The 19512-nt window shown below is 47.3% G+C and overlaps 1 protein-coding gene across 4 annotated transcripts in view; it reads left to right on the top strand.

The window, feature by feature from the left end:
• Positions 1–19512, top strand: part of SPOCK1 (SPARC (osteonectin), cwcv and kazal like domains proteoglycan 1) — a 653451-nt gene that overhangs the window by 80261 nt on the left and 553678 nt on the right. For 3 of the 4 annotated variants that reach the window (XM_081500637.1, XM_081500636.1, XM_081500635.1), the window contains exons 1-2: positions 6383–6528; positions 7131–7316. The exons of the other annotated variant lie outside the window; for it this stretch is intronic. In XM_081500637.1, the coding sequence (XP_081356763.1) occupies positions 7131–7316 (186 nt within the window). In that variant the 5' untranslated portion in view covers positions 6383–6528. Of the gene's footprint in view, positions 1–6382; positions 6529–7130; positions 7317–19512 lie in introns of those variants that run through there. 4 annotated transcript variants of the gene reach the window in all.

Raw genomic sequence — 19512 nt, 5'->3', positions numbered from 1 at the left:
AACTTTCTAAGCACATCACAAATATAAATGCATTTAATCCTCTTGATACCCCTATGATAAGCATGACATTGTCTTCTTGGGTCTGAGATGAGTGCTGTGTTAACTTCTCTGAAATGGGATGCAGCTGACAGCCGACAGTCTCACAAACTAAGAATTGGGAGAACATTCCAGGCAGAAGGATATCTTAACTTTGGAGAGCCTGCAGGAGCACAGAGGAATCAAACAAAGACAAATGCTTTCCAGCTGGGCCAAGCACGCTTGCCTCCAGTGCTGCCCAGAAGTGCTGAGGCCTTCTCTGCTAGAGAGAGCTCCGTGAGGGCTGGGCTGCATCAGTCCCGCCTCCCTGTTGTCTTCCCAGCATCATCTAGCTTGGCACAAAGGGCCTGCTCCATAGCTGATTGCTGAATGAGTAAATGAAGACTCTGAGGTTGCCTTCCCCAGAGCAACCCAGGTGGCTTCCCACCTCCAGTGGTTTTCACAGATACACTGGTCCCCAGGAGTCTCTCTCCCATGATCCCTGGCCACCTCATTAGACTCTAGCTGGAGGACCACAGAGGTGGGTCAAGATACCACCTCATCTCATTTACCAGGTGTCTTGTAAGCAGCCGTCACTATTAGAGGTAGCGAGCATCCAGTGTTCCTGGGGGAGGACCAAACATGTGGCCCTTGGCAGCCAAATACTCTTTTACACTTAATGTGACCCTGCGTCATATTAAGTTTTTTGCTACTATATTCAATGAGTCACAGTTGCCAGTGCCTTTTGAAGGATATACGATCACAACTGTAATTAATTAGTACGATTTTCCATTTAAATCTTGCTGACTAGACCATACATTCCATGGGAACAGACACTATACTTCATGACGACAGCATACATTGTGTATAAACGAATTGGTAACAGCCCATTTGCATCAAAAGGTGCCCTTTCACTAGTGTGAAATTTATGGTGGGAGGTGAGGGAAATGGGGCAGTGAAGGAGATGTCAGCTGTGGGGTTGAGGGCTGTGGGAGGCCTTTGCCATCAGGGAGTGGCCAGTTTGAGTCCTGGCTCTTCCATTTACTCACCGAGGGATCCAGAATGAGTGATAGCACAGCGCTGGGACTCAGCGTCTCCAGCTGTGAAATGGGGCTTATCTCAATGCCAACTTCCTAGGGGGTTGCAGTGAGGATGACATATGACACACAGGACTGCGGTCTGATCTGATACATCGTAAGTGCCCTGTACACATCAGCAAATGTCACTGGTATTGTCACCCTTGTGATTCTTTGATCCCCTCTACTCTGTCCCCTCTACTTGGCCTTTAGGCTTTTCTGCCAGTTATTTTCATTTATTTGTGAGGTATTCATTTGCTTAAAATCAATTCCTCCCAAGCTAGGCTGCCCGTATGCCATGGCTCTGCATGGGGGGAGGAGAAGAAAGCAAGAAGGTACATGTTGGGGGTGAGGATGGCAATGGGGGATGTGGGGAGATGGAGTAAGCCTGGTTCTGCTGAATACATATAATCAATAGGTGAAATCAACATGTTTGTGAAAGCTACAGGCCCTGCTGGGTGAGCTGTTTTCAGGGATGCCAGGAAGCGTATCTATTTCATTGTTCTCTTCATGGGGCCAGGATGGGTTCCAGCTTCATCCCTAAACCTGTGAATGGAGAGGTCAAGTCTTCCTCCACCATAACCACCTTCCATCCATGGAGTGTTGAGGGTTAAGATGTCAATGTAAACCTGGGAGCTCCTTTGCTTCTAAGGAACTAAATGCATTGAGCTGTGAGCATCCATTGATTTGCTCAATATTTATTGTGTACCTACCATGTACCAGAGGCTTTTTTAAGCACTACAGGTTCATCAGCAAATAAGACAAGACATGCACAGCTGCACCCTGTCCTGTGCCCTGAGTGCCTGGTGGGAGCTGGGCATTACACAGCTGGGATGAGTGCCATGGGGTCGTTGGGGCCAGGGGTGGCTTTCCTGAGCACTTGGAAGGAAGCTGTGAACTGAAGCCTGCATGGGGAGGGTGAGGAGAAGGCAGGAAAGAAGGAGAGCATCCAGGCTGTAGTGAGCCCTCCACAGAAAGGCCCTGAGGTGGAGGGGGTAGGAAGCAAGTGATCAGAAGGGGAGGGGCAGGGACATGTGGGACCAAGGAGGGTGGCAGCCCCCAGGCTTAGCGAGTGCATAGGTCGTCATAGTGGGGTGCCTGGTTGTCACCCTGAGAGCACAGGAAGGTCAGTGAGGAGAGAGAAGTGACCACATTTATGCTGAGATGGGATCACTCTGGCATCTATATGGAGAACGAACTACACATGGCTGACTGAGAGGCCGAGATCTTTGTAAGGGGGCCCTGTGGAGTGGGGGGTGAGAGGTGGCGGGAAAGTATAGCAATGGATGAGAGTGGGTGGAACTGGAAATAACTGCAATGGTAGACCTGACAGTTGACTGATTCATTTTTTTTTTTTGAACCATTTCTCCTTGTTTTTATTTTTTGACTGATTCATTAAAAGTGGTGGCTGTGAAGGACGTCAGAATGACACTAAGCATTTGGTGACCGCCACTAGCATAGTGGTGGTTGCTTTCCCATCAGGGACATGGGAAGGGGAGCAGGTTTGGCTGGGGGATACAGCTTAAGCATTCAGTTTTGGACACAATAAGTTCATTTGGCCAGTGAGACAGTTGCTGAATGGAGATGCCATGTAACAGGCATGTATATGAGTGTGCAGCTAAAAATAAATCTGGGTTGATGACGGTGTGTTATAGGTCCCTCTTTTATCAGATGGAGGTATGATGAAGTGGGGGGGGCACTATACCTAGAACTTTCCACTATTAGATCCATCTTTCTCTCTCTCTTTGTGACCTTCAGCAATTCATCTAACCTTTCTGTGTGCCCCTGTTCCCAGCATAAAATGGTGATAGTTATGTCTGCTTCAGATTACCAATAGCACATGTTTGAGGATCCATTAAACTGAAAATAAAACATGTGGTGCTCTTTGGAAATAAGAACTATGTTAAAACAAGGAGTTATTATAGTTGTGTGTAAGCCAATGACAAGCAGTAATACAGCCCCAAGGCTCAGTATTGATTTTGGTCCCGGGTGCTTCCCGCGGCTGAATAAATCTGACATCCCTCCTCGCCAAGCCGGCTGGGCTGATGGCAGGTCTCCAGCTTCTAGCTCCTTGCCCTGGCTCCAAGGTTACATCCTTCCTCATCTCAGGCCAGCTTCAGGGCCCCCACACCTGCCTCAGCTGCTCTGACTGCCCTTCCCACCTTGGTGGGTGGTTACAGGGACAATTCCAGTTGTGAAACTGGAGCCTGGCCAAGAGCAGATGCCCTCTGATTAAACCTGGGACAGGGCTGTCCAGAAAAGCAGAGATTGAATCGCAGAGCAAGGGGTTTAAGGGTGACCAGAGGAAATGTCTCCAGACAGGTTTCAAACTTTAGGGTGAATTAAAGGTTATGGAATTTGCTTCACTCATTCATCCAATTATTGGGTAAATATTTATTGAATGCCCATCAGGCTATGAGTTAAGCCTGGAGATACAGGCATGAAAAAGACATTGTTTTTGACTATTTGAATTACAAGACAGAGAATCAAGGGACAAAATACTTTTAAGGGAACAACCAAATGCAAGGATGGAGAGTACTGATGTGGCTGGATGAGGAGGGCCTATTTTAGATGGGTTGTCAGGGAAGACTTCGATGAGGTGGTACATCTGAGCAGGCTCCCGAGAAGGAGCTGACCTTTGAAGAGCAGGGAGAGGACCGTTCAGGCAGAGGGTGTGGCCAGCGCAGAGGACCAGAGGTGAGAACATGCTTCATGTGTATGCAAAATCGTAAGCAGGGCTGTGGCTAGAATTCAGGGAATCACAGCAGAGGGGAAGGGGCCAGATGGTGCCGGGCTATTGATTACGGGAAGGAGTTTAGATTTTCATTGCAGTGTCATGGTGAGCCATTGAGCAGTTTTATAAGAAGGAGTAATAATCTGTTTAAAAAGATGGCACTGACCCCTTAGTGAATAGTGGATTGGAAGGGAAAGGAAAGAATCAAGGAAACTAGCCAAGATGCCACTGTAGTCTTTCAGGAGGGAGTGACAGCCAAGAGGACCTGGTGGTCCTGTGGAGGTGGAAGGATGGGGATGAATGGGAGGGGAGTCTGAAAGTGGAGGGGATCGGCTTGCTGACAGATGGGCAGTGAGGGACCAGGGAGATGGAGGGATTGAAGGTGCCTTGTGGGTTTCTGGCTTTAGCAGCCATGTGGGTGGGGAGATAGTTACTATTATGGGGAGGACTCAGCACAGGTTTGTGGAGGAAAATCTAGACTTATGATTCGACATCATAGTTTGACATACCCCTGGGGCATCCGGAGGACTTGTCGATTATAAAGCTGGATATACAGCTGGAAGTTATCAGACAGTTCTGAGCTGGAAATGCAACAGGAGCATCTCAGCACAGGACAGGATGGCAACACCCAGAAAGGGCAGACACCTTTGGCCTGAGCCCAGACAACATATGGTGTATACATGTGGGTACATCTAGCCAGAAGGGATAGTCCCATGGGACCCTAAAGGGACTCTCAGAGTCAAGTAGGGGAGGACTCAAGGATGCCCACTTGGAGGAGATTGCTGATGTGACAAGTCATGTCAGTCAGTGAAGATGAAAGGTAGATTAGAGTGGGAGGAAAAATGAATTGGAGCTGAACTTTCTTGGGTTTCCATGAGAAAGTAAGAAATGTACTCTCCATCATATGTAAATTTCTCTCCTGCTCTGATACCACCAGGACATGAAACGAAAATACCTAAAATATTCCTGTGACAACCGCAGTCCCCAGTATAATAGTTGTGACTTCACTCCTTTCCTCCCTTTCAGGAAAACTTCTAGGAATGTAAATCAGACAGAGTAATGTTGGGATAAGCATCTGCTACTTTTTTTAGGAAAAAATCATAAGCCAACTTCCACACATTGAACTACATGCAACCAGATTATTTGCAGCACAATCAATAGCTGACCACCTCACATATGTTGGGGCTCAGTGTCGAGAGCTTGGCTCTGGGCACCGTGGGCACTGGTAAACAAGCCAAACTGGGCCTCTGCTCTCACAGAGCTTGCTTCAGGCACGCGGAGACACAGACTTGGGAGTGAGTGATTTCAAGTGATCTTGTAGCCAAGAAGCACTGTGTTCTCAGGGGAGAGTCACCAGCATCCTGGCCTCATGCAGCATCCTGGCCTTCAGTTCAGCAAGCCGTCTGAAGCAGTCAGGGTGAATAAGCTGAGGGCTGAAATCAACGAGGCTGGTGTTGGGGGTAGGTGTGGTCAGCAGCCCAAGTAGAAGTTACCACCCAGTGCTAGAGGGAGCCCACATCCACTGAGACCCATACCAAAGCCAGGAAGTCAGGGAAGAGGTGGGGTGGTTTGAGAGGCAGCCAGAGAGGTGCACAGGGCCAAATGTGCAGAGTTTGGAGCCCTAGCTGTGAGTTTGGTCTTTATCAGGAAAGCAAACATGAAGAGATGTGAGTGTGTGTTGAGGGGAGGTGGGTGACTATGTCAGACCTGTTCCAAAAGCATTCAGCCATTGGCAGAACTGGTTGTGGTTGTACAAGAGAGAGGGAGCAGGTCAGTATGCCCTGCCCTTTTGATCAGACTTGCCTGAGGATCTGGAACGCCAAGGGGGACTGCATCTCCTGCCTCTGTGTCCTGTCCCTGAGCCTGGCCTGGTTCTCCCTCTCCTGCTCCCTCCCCTCTAGGAAAACCCAAGAGGCTGGTGCTTGGGCCAGTTCCCAAGGGGTGGGAACAGAAACAGATATGGACCTTGCTGTGTAAGAACACCAGGGGATGCCCACAGGGTCAATGTGGTGACACAAGGCAGAAATAGGTGACAAATGATAGAAATGGGGGCCAGAAGGACTGTCTTAAGGGACTGATGGTAGTTGGCACAGTACAGGCCATGGATGTACAGAGATGTGGGTGGGTGCATGACCTGGGGTGGGCAGTGCAGAAATTCACTCACCTCAGGACGCTCTCCTAAGGCATGCTGATTCAGCGAGTCTGGGGCGTGAGCCAGGAGTCCCCATTTTTAAGAAGTCCCCCACCCCACCCCCCATTGAGATGATTCTGACTTAAGTGGTCCAACGACCTTGCTTTTGAGAATGCCTCAACGTTGGCCCTCCTCTTGGCCTTGATCCTCAGTTCCCTAGCTGTCTCTCGCCAGCCTGGGCCTGAAAGCTTATTTCAGCCTCGCGTAGAGATGTGGATAACCAGGATCTCCAGCTGCAGGACCAGGGGCAGCGGGGCTGTCGGGCGGGCCGCACAGCGACGCGCGGCCGCCAGGGGTCGCCAGAGGCCTCGGCTCGAGCGCTCGGGATCCTCCGCCCGCGGACGCCGCGCCCGAGCGAGCGGAGCCAGAGCGCTGCGGGCTCACAAAGCGGCAGGACGCGCGGCGGCGGGTAGCAGGAGCGCTGGGGAGCTAGCCAGCCGATTAGCCTTCTCGGCGACCGCGCCACAAGAGCTCGAGCAACTCGGACGCGGGGACCCGGGTCGGGCCCCAAGGTACGTTCCCCGCAGAACCCCGCGCCCCAACTTGGCGTAGTTGGGACACCTCCCCGCGGCCACCGGGGGTGGGGGCTGGCGGGGTCAGGGCCTGCCTGGGGTTGTCTCCGCGCGCCCCTCTTTCCCCGAGGCGGCGGCGGGGGGCCGAGGGGAGACACCCCCCCGACCCCGTCCGCAGGTATAACCCCCATTCAGTGGGAGCCTGGACTGCTGCTCGGAGCCCTGTTTACCCCCTCCCTACCCCCGAGCTCTGGGCGCAGTGTCTGGGAGTCAGGCTTGCGGATCTAGGGCTCTCCGTTTTCGGGGAGGGGTGCTGAAGCACCTATCCGAGAGCTGCGGTCCGTGGGGCGCCCGGACGATAGGGATCCTCTATAGTTTGATAGCGGCCCCTAATTTGTGACGCAGACTCCTCATTTGAAACCGACCCAACCCCCCTCCATTTATGAGAGAGACCCCTGGGTCTGTAGATCCGCCGCAGGTGTGCCCAGGGTTGACCCTGGCCCCGCGGGGAGGTCCCTCCTGCCCCGACGGCGGGGGCGCGCGGCCCTGAGCTCGCTGCCCCGGGCCTCCCCTCACCGCCCCCGCGTGCCCCTGCCCCGCAGATGCCAGCGATCGCGGTGCTCGCGGCGGCTGCCGCGGCGTGGTGCTTCCTCCAGGTCGAGAGCCGGCACCTGGACGCGCTCGCCGGAGGCGCGGGCCCCAACAACGGCAATTTCCTGGACAATGACCAGTGGCTGAGCACAGTCTCTCAGTACGAGCGGGACAAGTACTGGAACCGCTTTCGAGACGTGAGTACTCGGGGGCCCTGCGGGGGGCGGGAGAGCCTCTGAGCCAGAGGTGGGTGGTGGGTGGGGGGAGCTGCGCCTCCTTGGTGGCAAAGGCGCTGGTGCAGACTTTGCAGGCAGCTTGTGGGTTCGGGGCTCATGGGCTTCATCTTGCCTGAGAGGAACTTTAAAGACAACTTCGAAGGCTTGATGCTCTTCGCCCCTGTTACCTGTGGTCCAGGTGTGTGTAATTGGTACGATTGGGGGAAAGTGACTGCACTCAACATGATAGTAACAGTGAGCAGCTGCGGAGACAGAGGCTCCTTAAGCTTTCGAGTTCTCCTAATGCTGCTGGTTGACTTTATGAAGCCCCCTGGCGAACCTCCCTGGGCAGCAGTGACTTAGACCATCTCTGGCAGGGGGCGGAGTGGGGGTAGGTCCAGAAGAATGCCTGCTGCAGAGGTTTAGGTTTGGAGTGAGCCCAGCTCCTTGAGTAGGGAGCCAGGTGTCCAGGAGGTTCAGAGAACCATGGCTACGGCTTCGATACGTGCTCCTGTTGGGAGGGAGCATGGGGGTGTGGACCCTGGGCATCCTTAGTAGAAGGGAAAGGGAGCAGACACTAGTGAATTGGTCCGCCACCCTGAAGGGAAGCCTGAATGGCAGAGGATCGCTCCTCTGAGGGAGCCGTGGGAGGCGAGAAAGTTATTCCTGGGCACCCAGAGGCAATCTGCTGCCTGTTTCTGCCCCAGGCTGGCGGCTGCTCCCCAGGTACGCCCGGGAGAATGCTGGCCCAGAGGCTCCTGACGCAGTCTTTCCAGCAGATGGCATCCCCTCTGTGCTGTGGGAGGTGCTGCCAGCTCTCAGAGGCTGCCCCAGGTGGCTGGGACCGTGTGCTTCTAGGGAACTAGGGAAAACTTGGATGATATTTAACACTAGGAATTCCTGCCCTGGGGAGGGACCCACACCACGGAGCCCCTGGTCTTGGCACAGGACTCCTTGAGTGGGAGACGTGTGGGAGTCACCCCCTACCCTGGATTCCTCTTACCCCATGCCCGGCATGCCCAGCCGTTGCAGAGGGAGGGCCTGAGAAATCCAGTTAATCCAGATGTCTTCTAGTACTTTTTAAAGAGCACCTCTCCAGGGCCCATTCCGGAGGCGCTAAGGCCTTGAGTGGGGTCTTACTTATCTCTCTCCTCTCTGTTCCTCTTCCCCTTCCCTTTAGTTGATGGTGGTCTTTTCCTTGAAAGAGGCTTTCAAACACTTTCAGTGAACAAGTGATATGAGGCCTTACTGCTTCCCCCCGCCTGCCCACCACCACTTGGCACCAGGAGATCTCCTGCTCCTGATCTATTCTGTTAGCCATCTTCCATCTCATTTCTGTTCCGCTCCAAAGAGCGGACTACTTTTGCCTGTGGCTGAAAAACATGGCCAAGCTGTCTGAAAGATGCCCCACGGAAGCTTCCATTCCCAGACTCACACAGGGTAGAAATTATCTTGCCTTTTTCTTACCTTCTTCATTACGTTTTAGATAGAGTTGAGGAAAGGGGGAGATGCTTGACTCTGCTCGAGCTGGAGGACACAGCCCCTTCTGCACACCCCGTCTGGTTTTCGTGGCAGCTGGGGTGGATGGAAAGCAACTGTGCTTGTTGGTCTTCAGGTGTGGGCAGGTTTACTCTGCTTTTGTGTCTTTTCAAGGTTTTCTAGTCTTGGTGTATCATGCATAAGGCACTATTCTTGTTTCCCATTCAGATTTAAGTTTCAAAAGATTGGGCTTTTCTTCATTTCTCATCTTTCTTGCTAATGGTGACATTTTTAATTCTTGGATCAGTGTTTTTACAAGCCTAACTGATCATGAAGCTCTTACCTGGGGCGCTTGTTAAATTGTAGCACCCAGACTCACCCCTTCCTCCTCAGAGATTCTGATTCCATAGTTCTGGGATGAGTGCTGGAAATCCATATTTTAAAAGAATATTCTAGGTAATTCCTAGGATGATTAGGAATACTTCCTGCTGAAAATATCCTAAGCTTAACAAAAAGAGAAAAGCTGTGTTCAAATGCATTGCTTTTTTTGTTTCTGGAACAATTTTAGGTGTTTAACTAATATTTTTTAGCAGTATATATTCTTTAAAAATGATAATTTAATCCAACATACCATTAAAAACATCCAAAATGTTTCAGAATTCAAAATATCTTCAATCATCAACCATGGCATTAATATATGCTCCATGGAGTCTTCTGATGCTAGCCGTGGGTCAGACATAATTTAATGCCATTAATATAATTTAATGCCATTAACCTCTTTAAAGTATTACGAAATTCAAACTAGATTCTCTTTTAGGCTGAGTCTGAGTGTCTTTAGTTGATTGTTTTACTTGGAATAACCACAAAATCTCCATCCCCTGGGACCAGGGACTAAAAGGTTGCTTCCTGTAGAAGCAATTCAGTGGACAGTTGACAAAACCTCAGCTAAGGGTTCCAGGGATCAGCCAGCCTGGTGATTTTCACTGAGCCATCACCGTTTCACTGGCCTTGCTGGAGGTTGACAATGTTCAGCTTCTCTCCTGCTGTTTCAGTTTTGTGGAAACCACTGATAACTTTGAAAGACCAGGCCCTGAGACTATTGTTATGATGCTTGTCAGTTTGCGAGAAAGTCACTTTTTGCCTTTTACTTTGTGAAAGAAAACTTTTTGCCCTTTCCCTTGACTTGTTTTTTTTTTTTGCTTGTTTTCTTTTTTGCACTCGAGGGAAGAGATACTAAGAAGTGGTTTTTGAACTTTTAAAATTGGAAACTAAGAGCCCCTTTTAGAGAGTTGATGATACCCCTTGGTGGAAGTTATTGGCTATGTTTGAAGTGGGAATGGGTGGCGGGCTGTGTGCTCCTGTTCTCTTGCCTGTTGCATGTGCTGTGATGTTGCCCGAGATGACCAGACAGCCTCTACTTAATACTTGGAAGTGGTCCTGTTGCTCTAGATACACAAATAATGCTACCTCCTTCTTTCTAGAAGCAAAACTTTCACAGCTACTCTATGGTTTGTTGCCTGGAGCAATGGAGCCAGGAGAAATATAACAACATACAGATGTTTGCTCCTAAATGTAGTGGGTGCCTGTTAGTTGGGTCATTGTTTGATAAAGACTAGCAGTTGGGATGTTTTGGCCAGATGGAGACCCGGACTTCTGCACAAATACAGTATGAAGAAGGAGAAGATGAAGAAGGCAGATGTTTGTGTTAAGTTGTATAGTTATTTCCCACTTCCAACTGCTCCAACTGGTGTGCTTTTAGCTCCTCAGTGGTTTCAGGTTGAGGGGTGAGGGTGCCACAGCCATTTTCCTGATTTTTGTCTGAATCTGATTTGGCTTTTCATACAGTTACTGTAAGGAGATTTTCCCTTTGTTTATTCCTATATTTGTTTGTAATCCGTCCATTCATTTAAACAAATATTTGATTGTCTAACATGTGCTAGGCAGTGGCTAGAAGAATGAGTAAGATATATACATGTGAACTCTTCTTTCAGGTAACCGCTTGTCTACCGGATGAAATCCTTTAACTTTTGCAGTCAGTATTTCTTCCTTGTTCTGTTTTCTTTGTACAAAATATTAATTTATTTATTTGGCTGCACCAGGTCTTATCAGCTGTGGCATGCAGGATCTTTGATCTTCATTGTGGCACATGGGATCTAGTTCCCCGACCAGGGATTGAACCCCAGCTCCCTGCCTTGGGAGCTTAGAGTGTTAGCCACTGGACCACCAGGGAAGTCCCTGTTTTCTTTTTTTAAAAGTTTTTTTTTTTTCTTGTAAAGGTAATATACGAAAATTGCAATTAAAATAAAACATTGCAGAAATAGATGATATCTAACATTTATCCTGCACTTAGTGTGCTAGCCATGTTTAAGGTAGTTTACGTATATTATCTCATGTAATATTCATAACCATCCTAGGAGAGAAGCACTATTATTCTTATTTACTAGGAGGTGAAGTCTCTTGCCCACAGAGCTGGACTGTGAAGGAGCTGGACTGGACCCAGGCGGTCTGACTCTAGACTCTTACACTGTAGCCCATTGAGAGAAGAGTGGATTTGGGTTGTGAGTCTCCACTGGTATTACACTGAAAGTCTTTGCTGCTTTCTGCCTAAGGGAAATCAGTGAGGAGCCTTAGGTTGAGACCAAGTGGAGTGGGAAGCCAGGTGGATACAGCTTAGGGTAGAGGTCACATCGGGGCTTCTCCTCTGCTAATAATGAGCTTCTGATTTGATTAAAATAATATTGTTGCTTACACCAAACATGACATTTTCTTTCTTTTGCACTCATGAAACTAGCCCTGACATTTAACTCTGGGATAATTGCCTTTAGCAGGCCTGAAGACTCAGAAGTGTTGCCTTGGCTGGCATTTATCTTACTCCAGAGTGACCTGAGTTTGTAATTCTAATGAGACCACAAGGACCAGCCTGCGTGCTTTCCCCTTCTCGTGCACACGCTGTGAGATTTGGTAGTCTCTGTAGCAGGACTAGGGTGGCACTGAGCATCTGATCTGCTCATTTGATCTCAACGTCTCAGCTATAATGAGTTGCAAGGGCAAGGGAGGCTTATTGATAGCATAGTGGCTGCCTCAGTCTGTGGGGTTGGTGACAAGAGAGGTAGTGTGGCTTAGTGGATCAGTCATTAATCTGTCACCACAGAAACTCGACTTGTAATAGAGAGTAGCAGAAAATCATTTTCATTAAACAGGTTCAAGGAGAATTAAATGAGTTTGTGATCCTGACTTTCCTTAATGAACCCACTATCTTAAATCCCCTATACTAGATGACCACCGATAGAAATAATTATTTCACAGGAATCATTATAAAGGGACAGTGTAGAAATTGATAAGCCTATGGCCATTGTATTTTCTGCCCTAACTTTCAGTTTACCCTTGTAGAGAGAACCTACTTTTTGCCTGGCAAGGATGGTACAGCTTGTGCCCCAATCGACCCTCCCAGGCTGAGTTCCCCTGTGTCTCCTGGTCCTCCCAGCCCTGCCCCAACTGTGCTCCAGTGGAATTGGATTGCTAGGAGGATGAGTACTCTCCTGTATGCTGATGAGATTACTTTCAAAAGTGAGGACTGGTTTCAAATGGATCATCAGACCCATACTCTTTCCCTGGAAGAGTGGGACATAAACATTAGCTCAACTATTTTATCATGCTTGGGGAGACACAGTAATGTTAGAAATTAAATATTTTAAAATGTCATTTCTTACTCATTTACTCACTGTTCAGTTCAGTTCAGTCGCTCAGTCGTGTCCAACTCTTTGCGACCCCATGAATTGCAGCATGCCAGGCCTCCCTGTCCATCACCAACTCCTGGAGTTTACCCAATCTCGTGTCCATCAAGTCGGTGATGCCATCCAGCCATCTCATCCTCTGTCGTCCCCTTCTCCTCCTGCCCTCAATCCTTCCCAGCATCAGGATGGTGTATTTCAAATTAAACATGCTCAATATCTAACCTTGAACACCTTCAAGATGACTCATTTTACCTTTCCTCTGGGGAGGTGACTGTTTATGTTCCTTAGGAAATTCCTCAGACTCAAGCTCATAGATGGTCTCATCTCCCCGGGTAAGATAATTACAAAGGAAAGAAATTTTCTAGAAGAGACTAAATGATTTGCCCAATGTTACAGGTATTTTTTGGTCATATTTTCTCCAGTATAAGATGCTGTCAATTGTAGGATGTACCATTTTTGTGCTACTCAGAAAGAAAACAGTGTTGAGAAGGAAGAGTTTAATAGAGCCATGGATAAAGCTAGGATTCCAGAGAATCACCCCCTCGGTGTGAAGGTAAACAAGAAATAAACTCACAATGCAGAAAAGGGACCATAGCAGAGTGACTCATGTGTCTCTACCTTGGCACTGGTGGATGAAGGGGGAAAACAGGATCTGGCCAGTTGGCAGGCTGACTCTTTCAGATTTCTGGTCTGAGTCCACACAACCATGGTGGTCTCCCTGCCCCAACCTTAGACAGTGAATTCAGTCTCAGGCTGTTTGTCCTCTCTGAATCCCTGACTTATCATTTGGTAAATGTGGGATGATCACAGTGTATTGGTGAGGGCGCCAAATTGCAAGTGACTGAAACCTGGTCCACACTAACTTAAATGGAAAAGAAAATTTTCTTGTGTAACTGAAAATTCTGCCGATAGATTATAGGTCTAGATAAGGCTGGATCCATGGGCTCGGGCTGCACCACCAGACTTGGGTGTGTATGTCTGTCATTTTCTTACCACTTCCCCAACCTCCCACCCATCTTTGGACTCTATTTCCCAAGTGTTGGTTGTATTCTCAGGCTGATTAGTTCCATGTAGTGACTCATGGCAACTACACATTTCTAACGTACTGTAGTTTTATGTCTCAGTATTGCCACAAAAGTCCCAGAATTGAGACTTGTCAAGTTTACCTGTGTTGTACCCCAATTGATCACTGTGGCCACATTGGTGGCATATGTGTTAACTGGGCCAGGCCCATCCCTGGGGTGGGACCTGGGATCTGGGTGGTGGGGACTCCATTGATTACATGGTTGAAGCAGGGTTGAAGGGTAGTTTCTTAAGGGGAAATGGATGCCTTGTGGGCAAACATCACAGGGGTCCACTGTGTTGATCAGCCCCACTCGGCTGGCATGGGGAGAATAAATTGGCTAATACTAGTGAAGCTGTTAGCAAAGTGTCTGGCTTAATACTAAGTGGAGGCTATTAATTTTATTAGTATTAACAACTCCTATTATACTTATATATGCATTATTCCTCAATTTATGTTTGTATGTATTTATGTTTTAGCTTCTTCTGTAGTTTCATTCTTCTTGAAATAAGAGCCTGAGTTTTATCATGCCTTGCATGCAATAGGTGGTCTATTAGCATTTTATTGATTTGAACTATTACTTAAGCACACCTCTTAAAGAATCTCTGAGAAAGGAAAGCCTGTAGAATTACTGGTGCATGTTTTTTGGTAGGTGAAGATTCTAGGTCACACACACATTGAAAAACATCTTTTTTTCTTTCTTTCTTTCAGTCTAACCCCCATCTCTAAGCAGGACCTTACAACTTTTTAACCCCTTTTAGAGTATCCCGATGTACAGAACTCTTTGTCCCCAGACCTTTACCATTGAGCCCAGTGCAGAAATCGGCTTAGTGAGTGTTTGAATGAATTTGAGTGAATGAAAGAATGAAGGAGTAAACTCTTCCGTGCCAGGATTTTGCACACTTTCATGACGAGGAAGCAGATGTTTCTTGTAGAGGGCTGGCCCCAGTAAGCCATGCTGGCCTTGGACTTGTGTCTCTCATTCTGTTAGTAATTGACCATGATGATGGATACCAACCAATGGCATGCTGTGGAGAGGCAGGGGAGCTTGACCGAGAAGCTCAACACCCCCCCACAATCTGGGTGTGGTCCCTAAACCTGTGGAAAGCTCTTCATGGTGAAGAGGCCCCTCTGAGCCTGGGCTCACCTTCCAGTCTTGTCGTGGATGAGCTTGGGTCTTGGCTACAGCATCAGTGTCCTCATCTGCAAAACTAGTGATCGCACCTCCTGTGGGGTTTTGGGAGCATGGAGTGAGCTGCTGGCACAAAGTAGATCCTTGTGATCTTTCAGTGCCTGATATAATTACCTGTGATTCTGATATAATTTCTGTCACTTTTAACTTGTGTCCTGGGAGCATAAATGAGTTGCTGGCACACAGCTGTAGATGTTGCTTTCTGTCTCATGTCTTAGAGAAATCTTGGGGAAATTGGTTCCATTTTCCTTGAGCCTGTCTTTACTCCATTCCTTGCTGGCTGGGAGGCTGTCTTCAGTTCTATATGGTTTTTTAAAAGTTAAATTTTTTCTGATTATAGGTCCCAGTATAGCCACTTCTGTTGTGTAAATAGCCCTTGCCCTGCCTCTCCCTTTAAAAAAATACTCCCTCCTCCTCTGAGGTCTGGGGCCCATGAGTTTCTCCTTCCCTCTGTGGTTTAGAACTCCTCCAGTTCTTTCTGCTCTTTAGAAATCAGGGTGAGATAGAATTTCTTGGATAGAGTGATTTGTGAAGTTTCTATTTAAAAAACGAGACTGGGATTATATGGACTGTTCCTTGACCTCCTGCCCATCCCTCCTTCCCTTTTCTGAGAACCAACTGGGCACCAAGCTTGGAAGCTAAAGATGGAAACCAAGATTTCCATCCACAAGTGTCAGAGTTCAGACATACCTGCAGTTGGAGTGCTGAACAGTATGAGGCGTCATCGCCCTTGGGTCTGGGGCCTTCCAGTGTCCTTGTGACAGATGTGAGGATATTGATTTATCGTGGGGCCAGAAGTAAGGTGTATTCACAGACTAGTGATGTGAATTACTGGGGATGCTCCTGGAAGGACAGCACTGATGTCGAAATTAACTCGATTGAGTTGCTATTCTTAGGATTCTGTGCAAATATGTCCCTCAGGAGACCCTCTCCCTTGATCATTTAGGGCCAAGTTTTCTTTGGTGCAATGGGGAAGGAAGGAAGGAAAGACATGTTATACATTTTGTTGTATACAAAATTTTGTTGTAATACTTTGCAAACTCTTCCTGTGTGATCTGTGACACGTCACACTACAGAAGACACTGTCAACATTCCCCAGCATAATTATGTGGTGGGTGAGCAGGAATTTATGCAAAGTCCATTGGTGTCTATGATTGAAGCAGGGAAGCAGAACTTACTTCGGGTGTTCCAGGCAATCTTTGCAGACATAAAGTGTGGAGAAAACAGGCAGAGAGCAAAAGGCTCCACTTTCCCATTGTAGCTCTACCCTCACTGTTCCACCTTGTAAGTGGAATCACTCTGAGTTCTAGGAAGGGCCAGGCCAAGTTGCTGATGATGCTTCATGGCCAAGGCAAAAAGAAAGATGCCCAGAGAAAGGTGTTAGAGCAGTGGTTCTCAGACTTACGTCTTTATAATCTTGAAAAAAAAAAAATCACTGGCTTGTTTAGAATGCGGAACTCAGCCAGAACAGTCTTGAATAGGTCAAGAGTGGCACCCAGGAACCTGCGTTTAAAATAAGCAATCCAGGTGATCCTGATGCAGGTAATTCTCAGACTGTATTTTCAGGAAAACCTTGGAGAATTATTATTTATCCCCCAATGGCCAATACCACTAGCACTAATGAATAATATGATTTTAGACAAAGTGAGCATTTGAAGATGCAGAGTAAATTATTATGAGTGCTGTATTTCCCCTTGAGGCCAAGAAGGCTATTGTTGACATCAGTAGAAAGAAAGGGCTTGGTTTCTGATGTATGTGTGTGCATGGGTCTCAGCAGAAACCTTGTCATGAGGTGTTCCTAGAGTGGGGTGACATTTGACTCGTCACCACTCCTAGGGCATCAGGGCTGCTTATGCACATGAGCTCAGTGGAACTGATGTGGGACCTTTCCCACAACAAAGTCTGAGCTGATGATCTCAGCAAATTTCCTGTCTCCAAAAGGGCCTAATCACAGCCAACTCTGGTCTGACTTTGCATCTTCTCTAGCAGGACTGATAATGTTTTGTGCACAGATAAACTGGAGGACATTGACTCCATTGACTCTGACATTGGCTTTGGTTTATGGAGAAGTGGGTATTGAAGATGGTGGATGTAATAAACAATGTTTGCTTTAGGCACAGAGATGCAGATATTGTTGTCCTTCGATGTCAGCGTAGGGTTGGTTCCAGAACCCCTGTGGATACCTAACCCCAAGGATGCTCTAGTTCCTTATGTAAAATGGCCTAGGACAAGTTCCCCCCACCCCATCCAAGGGTTCTACATCCATGGCTGTAGAGGGCAGGCTGTACTGTCAGTTGGGAACACAGAGAAGGTCTGAGGGCTATGGCCTGGACCGTGGTACTACCTGCAACTCTTCTTGGTGTAGTAAATCTTCATGCTTGATAGGTGAGATCATCTTGGAAAAATCAGAGAACAATAAAAGCAAAGACGAGTCAAAGTTTGGAAAATTTATGAGGATCAGCAAGACATAGCAGTGATCCCTTGGGGCACTGAGCAAACTCTGAAACTTTGCTTCACTCTGTGTCGGCTGAATTTCCTCTAATTAATGGCACTGAACATTGACAAAACTATTGCCAAGCGGAAGAAAATAGTTCAGTGTATTGAACAGACTTGAGTGGCTATTTGGAGTGTTTCAGTCACCCCATTGTTAAGGGATAATTGGGTAGTTTCCGGGTATTTCCATACTCACTGGAAATGTTGAATTCCTCTGTGGCTGTGGTGGGCTTGGTTGGTTGGTGTCCAGTACTTTCATCTCACAAAGGCATCGCTTCCCACCTGAGCTGGCTAGCCTTTCTGTGACTCTGTACCTGGTCCGTAACCTTTGACCAGCCATCTTGAATGAGGTAAAAGGAGTGAAAGAGTGAAAATGCTGTCCATGGTAAAGATAAAATCATGCTGTCTTTCCTGGTGTTAGATAATTTTTTTTTTTTATAAGATGAAGTTGGTTTAAAAATTCCTCCCTCCTCAGAAAGACCTTTGCATGTGCTTTAAAAAAATATTATCTTTTGTTTTTTTCTGTGCTCATCCTGAACCTAGATCCTTACTTTTCTAGTAACCGGAGCCTGGTGCACAGATTCAGTAGTTTGTTTGTTTGTTCATGTATTCATACCGCAGATACTCACTGTCCAGGCTGCTGTGTACTAAGCACTATGCTGGACAATTAGATGTAGCAGGGAGCAAAATGTCCTCTCTGTCCTCTGGTGTCCACAGTCTTCTTCACAGTCTGAGATCAAGAGAAGAAACAGAGGTGCTTGGTGGTCAGGGAAGCCTATTAAGGATAGCGCTGCAAAGGGAAAGGCCTGGTCTACAAAGGGACAAGAGAAATCTGGGCAAGCTGGATGTCCAGAGGCCTTGGGACCTGGGAGAAAGTCACATAAGACTTTGTCTCTGAATCTGTCTGGTGGTCATGCCCCTTGAACTTATTTCAACTCTTACTGACATAGATGGTGGCTCCTGCTATTTTACCTGAGTTTAGGACCCAGACACTGACAGTAGAAGGGTGTGGTCTGTACAGTTGAGGTGGAGCATTTAGGGGATACCCAACTGGATGTGTATGGAGGCTGAAGTCCAGTGACTTGAACATTGTCAGGGCTCCAGGTCAAGTCCAGTAGTAAGTGGAGAGAGAATTGCAGAAGAGTCCTGATCCTTAACAGCCTGGCACAGGTGGGGAGTGTGTTTCATTGGAGTGGAAGATGTGCAGAGAGAGCGAGGGTTCCAGTCATACCTGATACACTTTCACACACCATACACCCAGCAGCCCAGTCAGGAGAGAGAACATTGCCAGCTTCTGAAAAGTCCATCCTGTGACTCCCACAACTCACTGTCCCCCTTCCAGGGAAGAGCTCTCCTGAGTTACAACTCTAAGGTTAGTTTTGACTGCTTTTATACTTTTATCAATGGCATCATAAGAAAGTATTTTTGTGTGTGTCTGGCTTCTTTTGCTCAGTATTAAGTTTGTGATACATTGTTGTCTGTGACTGTGGTTGGTTCATTCTCATTTCTGTGTGGATATTCCACAACTTACTTACCACTTCTTTTGTGAAGGAACACTTGGATAATTTCTGGGTTTTGATTTACAGAGTAGCAATCTCTTGGACATGTCTTCTGGTGCATCTATGTGTACATTTTTTTCAGATGCATACCTACTTGTGGAATCCATTGCTCATAAGATAAGCGAATGTTCAGTGTTAAGAGATGTGACTACATAATTTTCCAAAATAGTTCTGCCAGTTACTCTGCCTCCATTAGAAGTTAACTGGGAGCAGCATTTTTGTCTCTAACTCATAATCCAATTCAACCAAAATGTACTGAGCATCTATTGTATAAAGTACTTGCCTACCCTTATGGAGCCTCTGTTCTAGTTGAGGGAGAAAAACAGTATACAGATTGAGGTACAATAGTTGGTTATTAAGTGCTAAGGGTAAAAATAAACTAGGGTGACTCAATTGGGAAAATAGTCTCTTCAATAAATGATGTTGGGAAAACAGTATTCACATGCAAAAAAATGAAATTGGACCCCTATCTTACACTGCTCACAAAAATTAACTAGAAATAGATTGAGGCCTTAAACATAAGGTCTGAAACTATAAAACCCCTGAAAGAAACCACAGGGGGAAAAGCTCCTTAACGTTGGTCTTGGCAGTGATTTTGGGATATGACACCAAAAGTGTAAGCAAAAAAAGCAAAAATCAACAAATGGGACTACATCAA

This window comes from Giraffa tippelskirchi, chromosome 6 (genome assembly GCF_054371585.1).
Source record: "Giraffa tippelskirchi isolate mGirTip1 chromosome 6, T2T-mGirTip1v1.2.pri, whole genome shotgun sequence".
Classification (NCBI taxonomy): domain Eukaryota; kingdom Metazoa; phylum Chordata; class Mammalia; order Artiodactyla; family Giraffidae; genus Giraffa; species Giraffa tippelskirchi.
The sequence above is the reverse complement of the archived record's forward strand: the minus strand, read 5'-3'. Positions and strand labels throughout refer to the sequence as shown.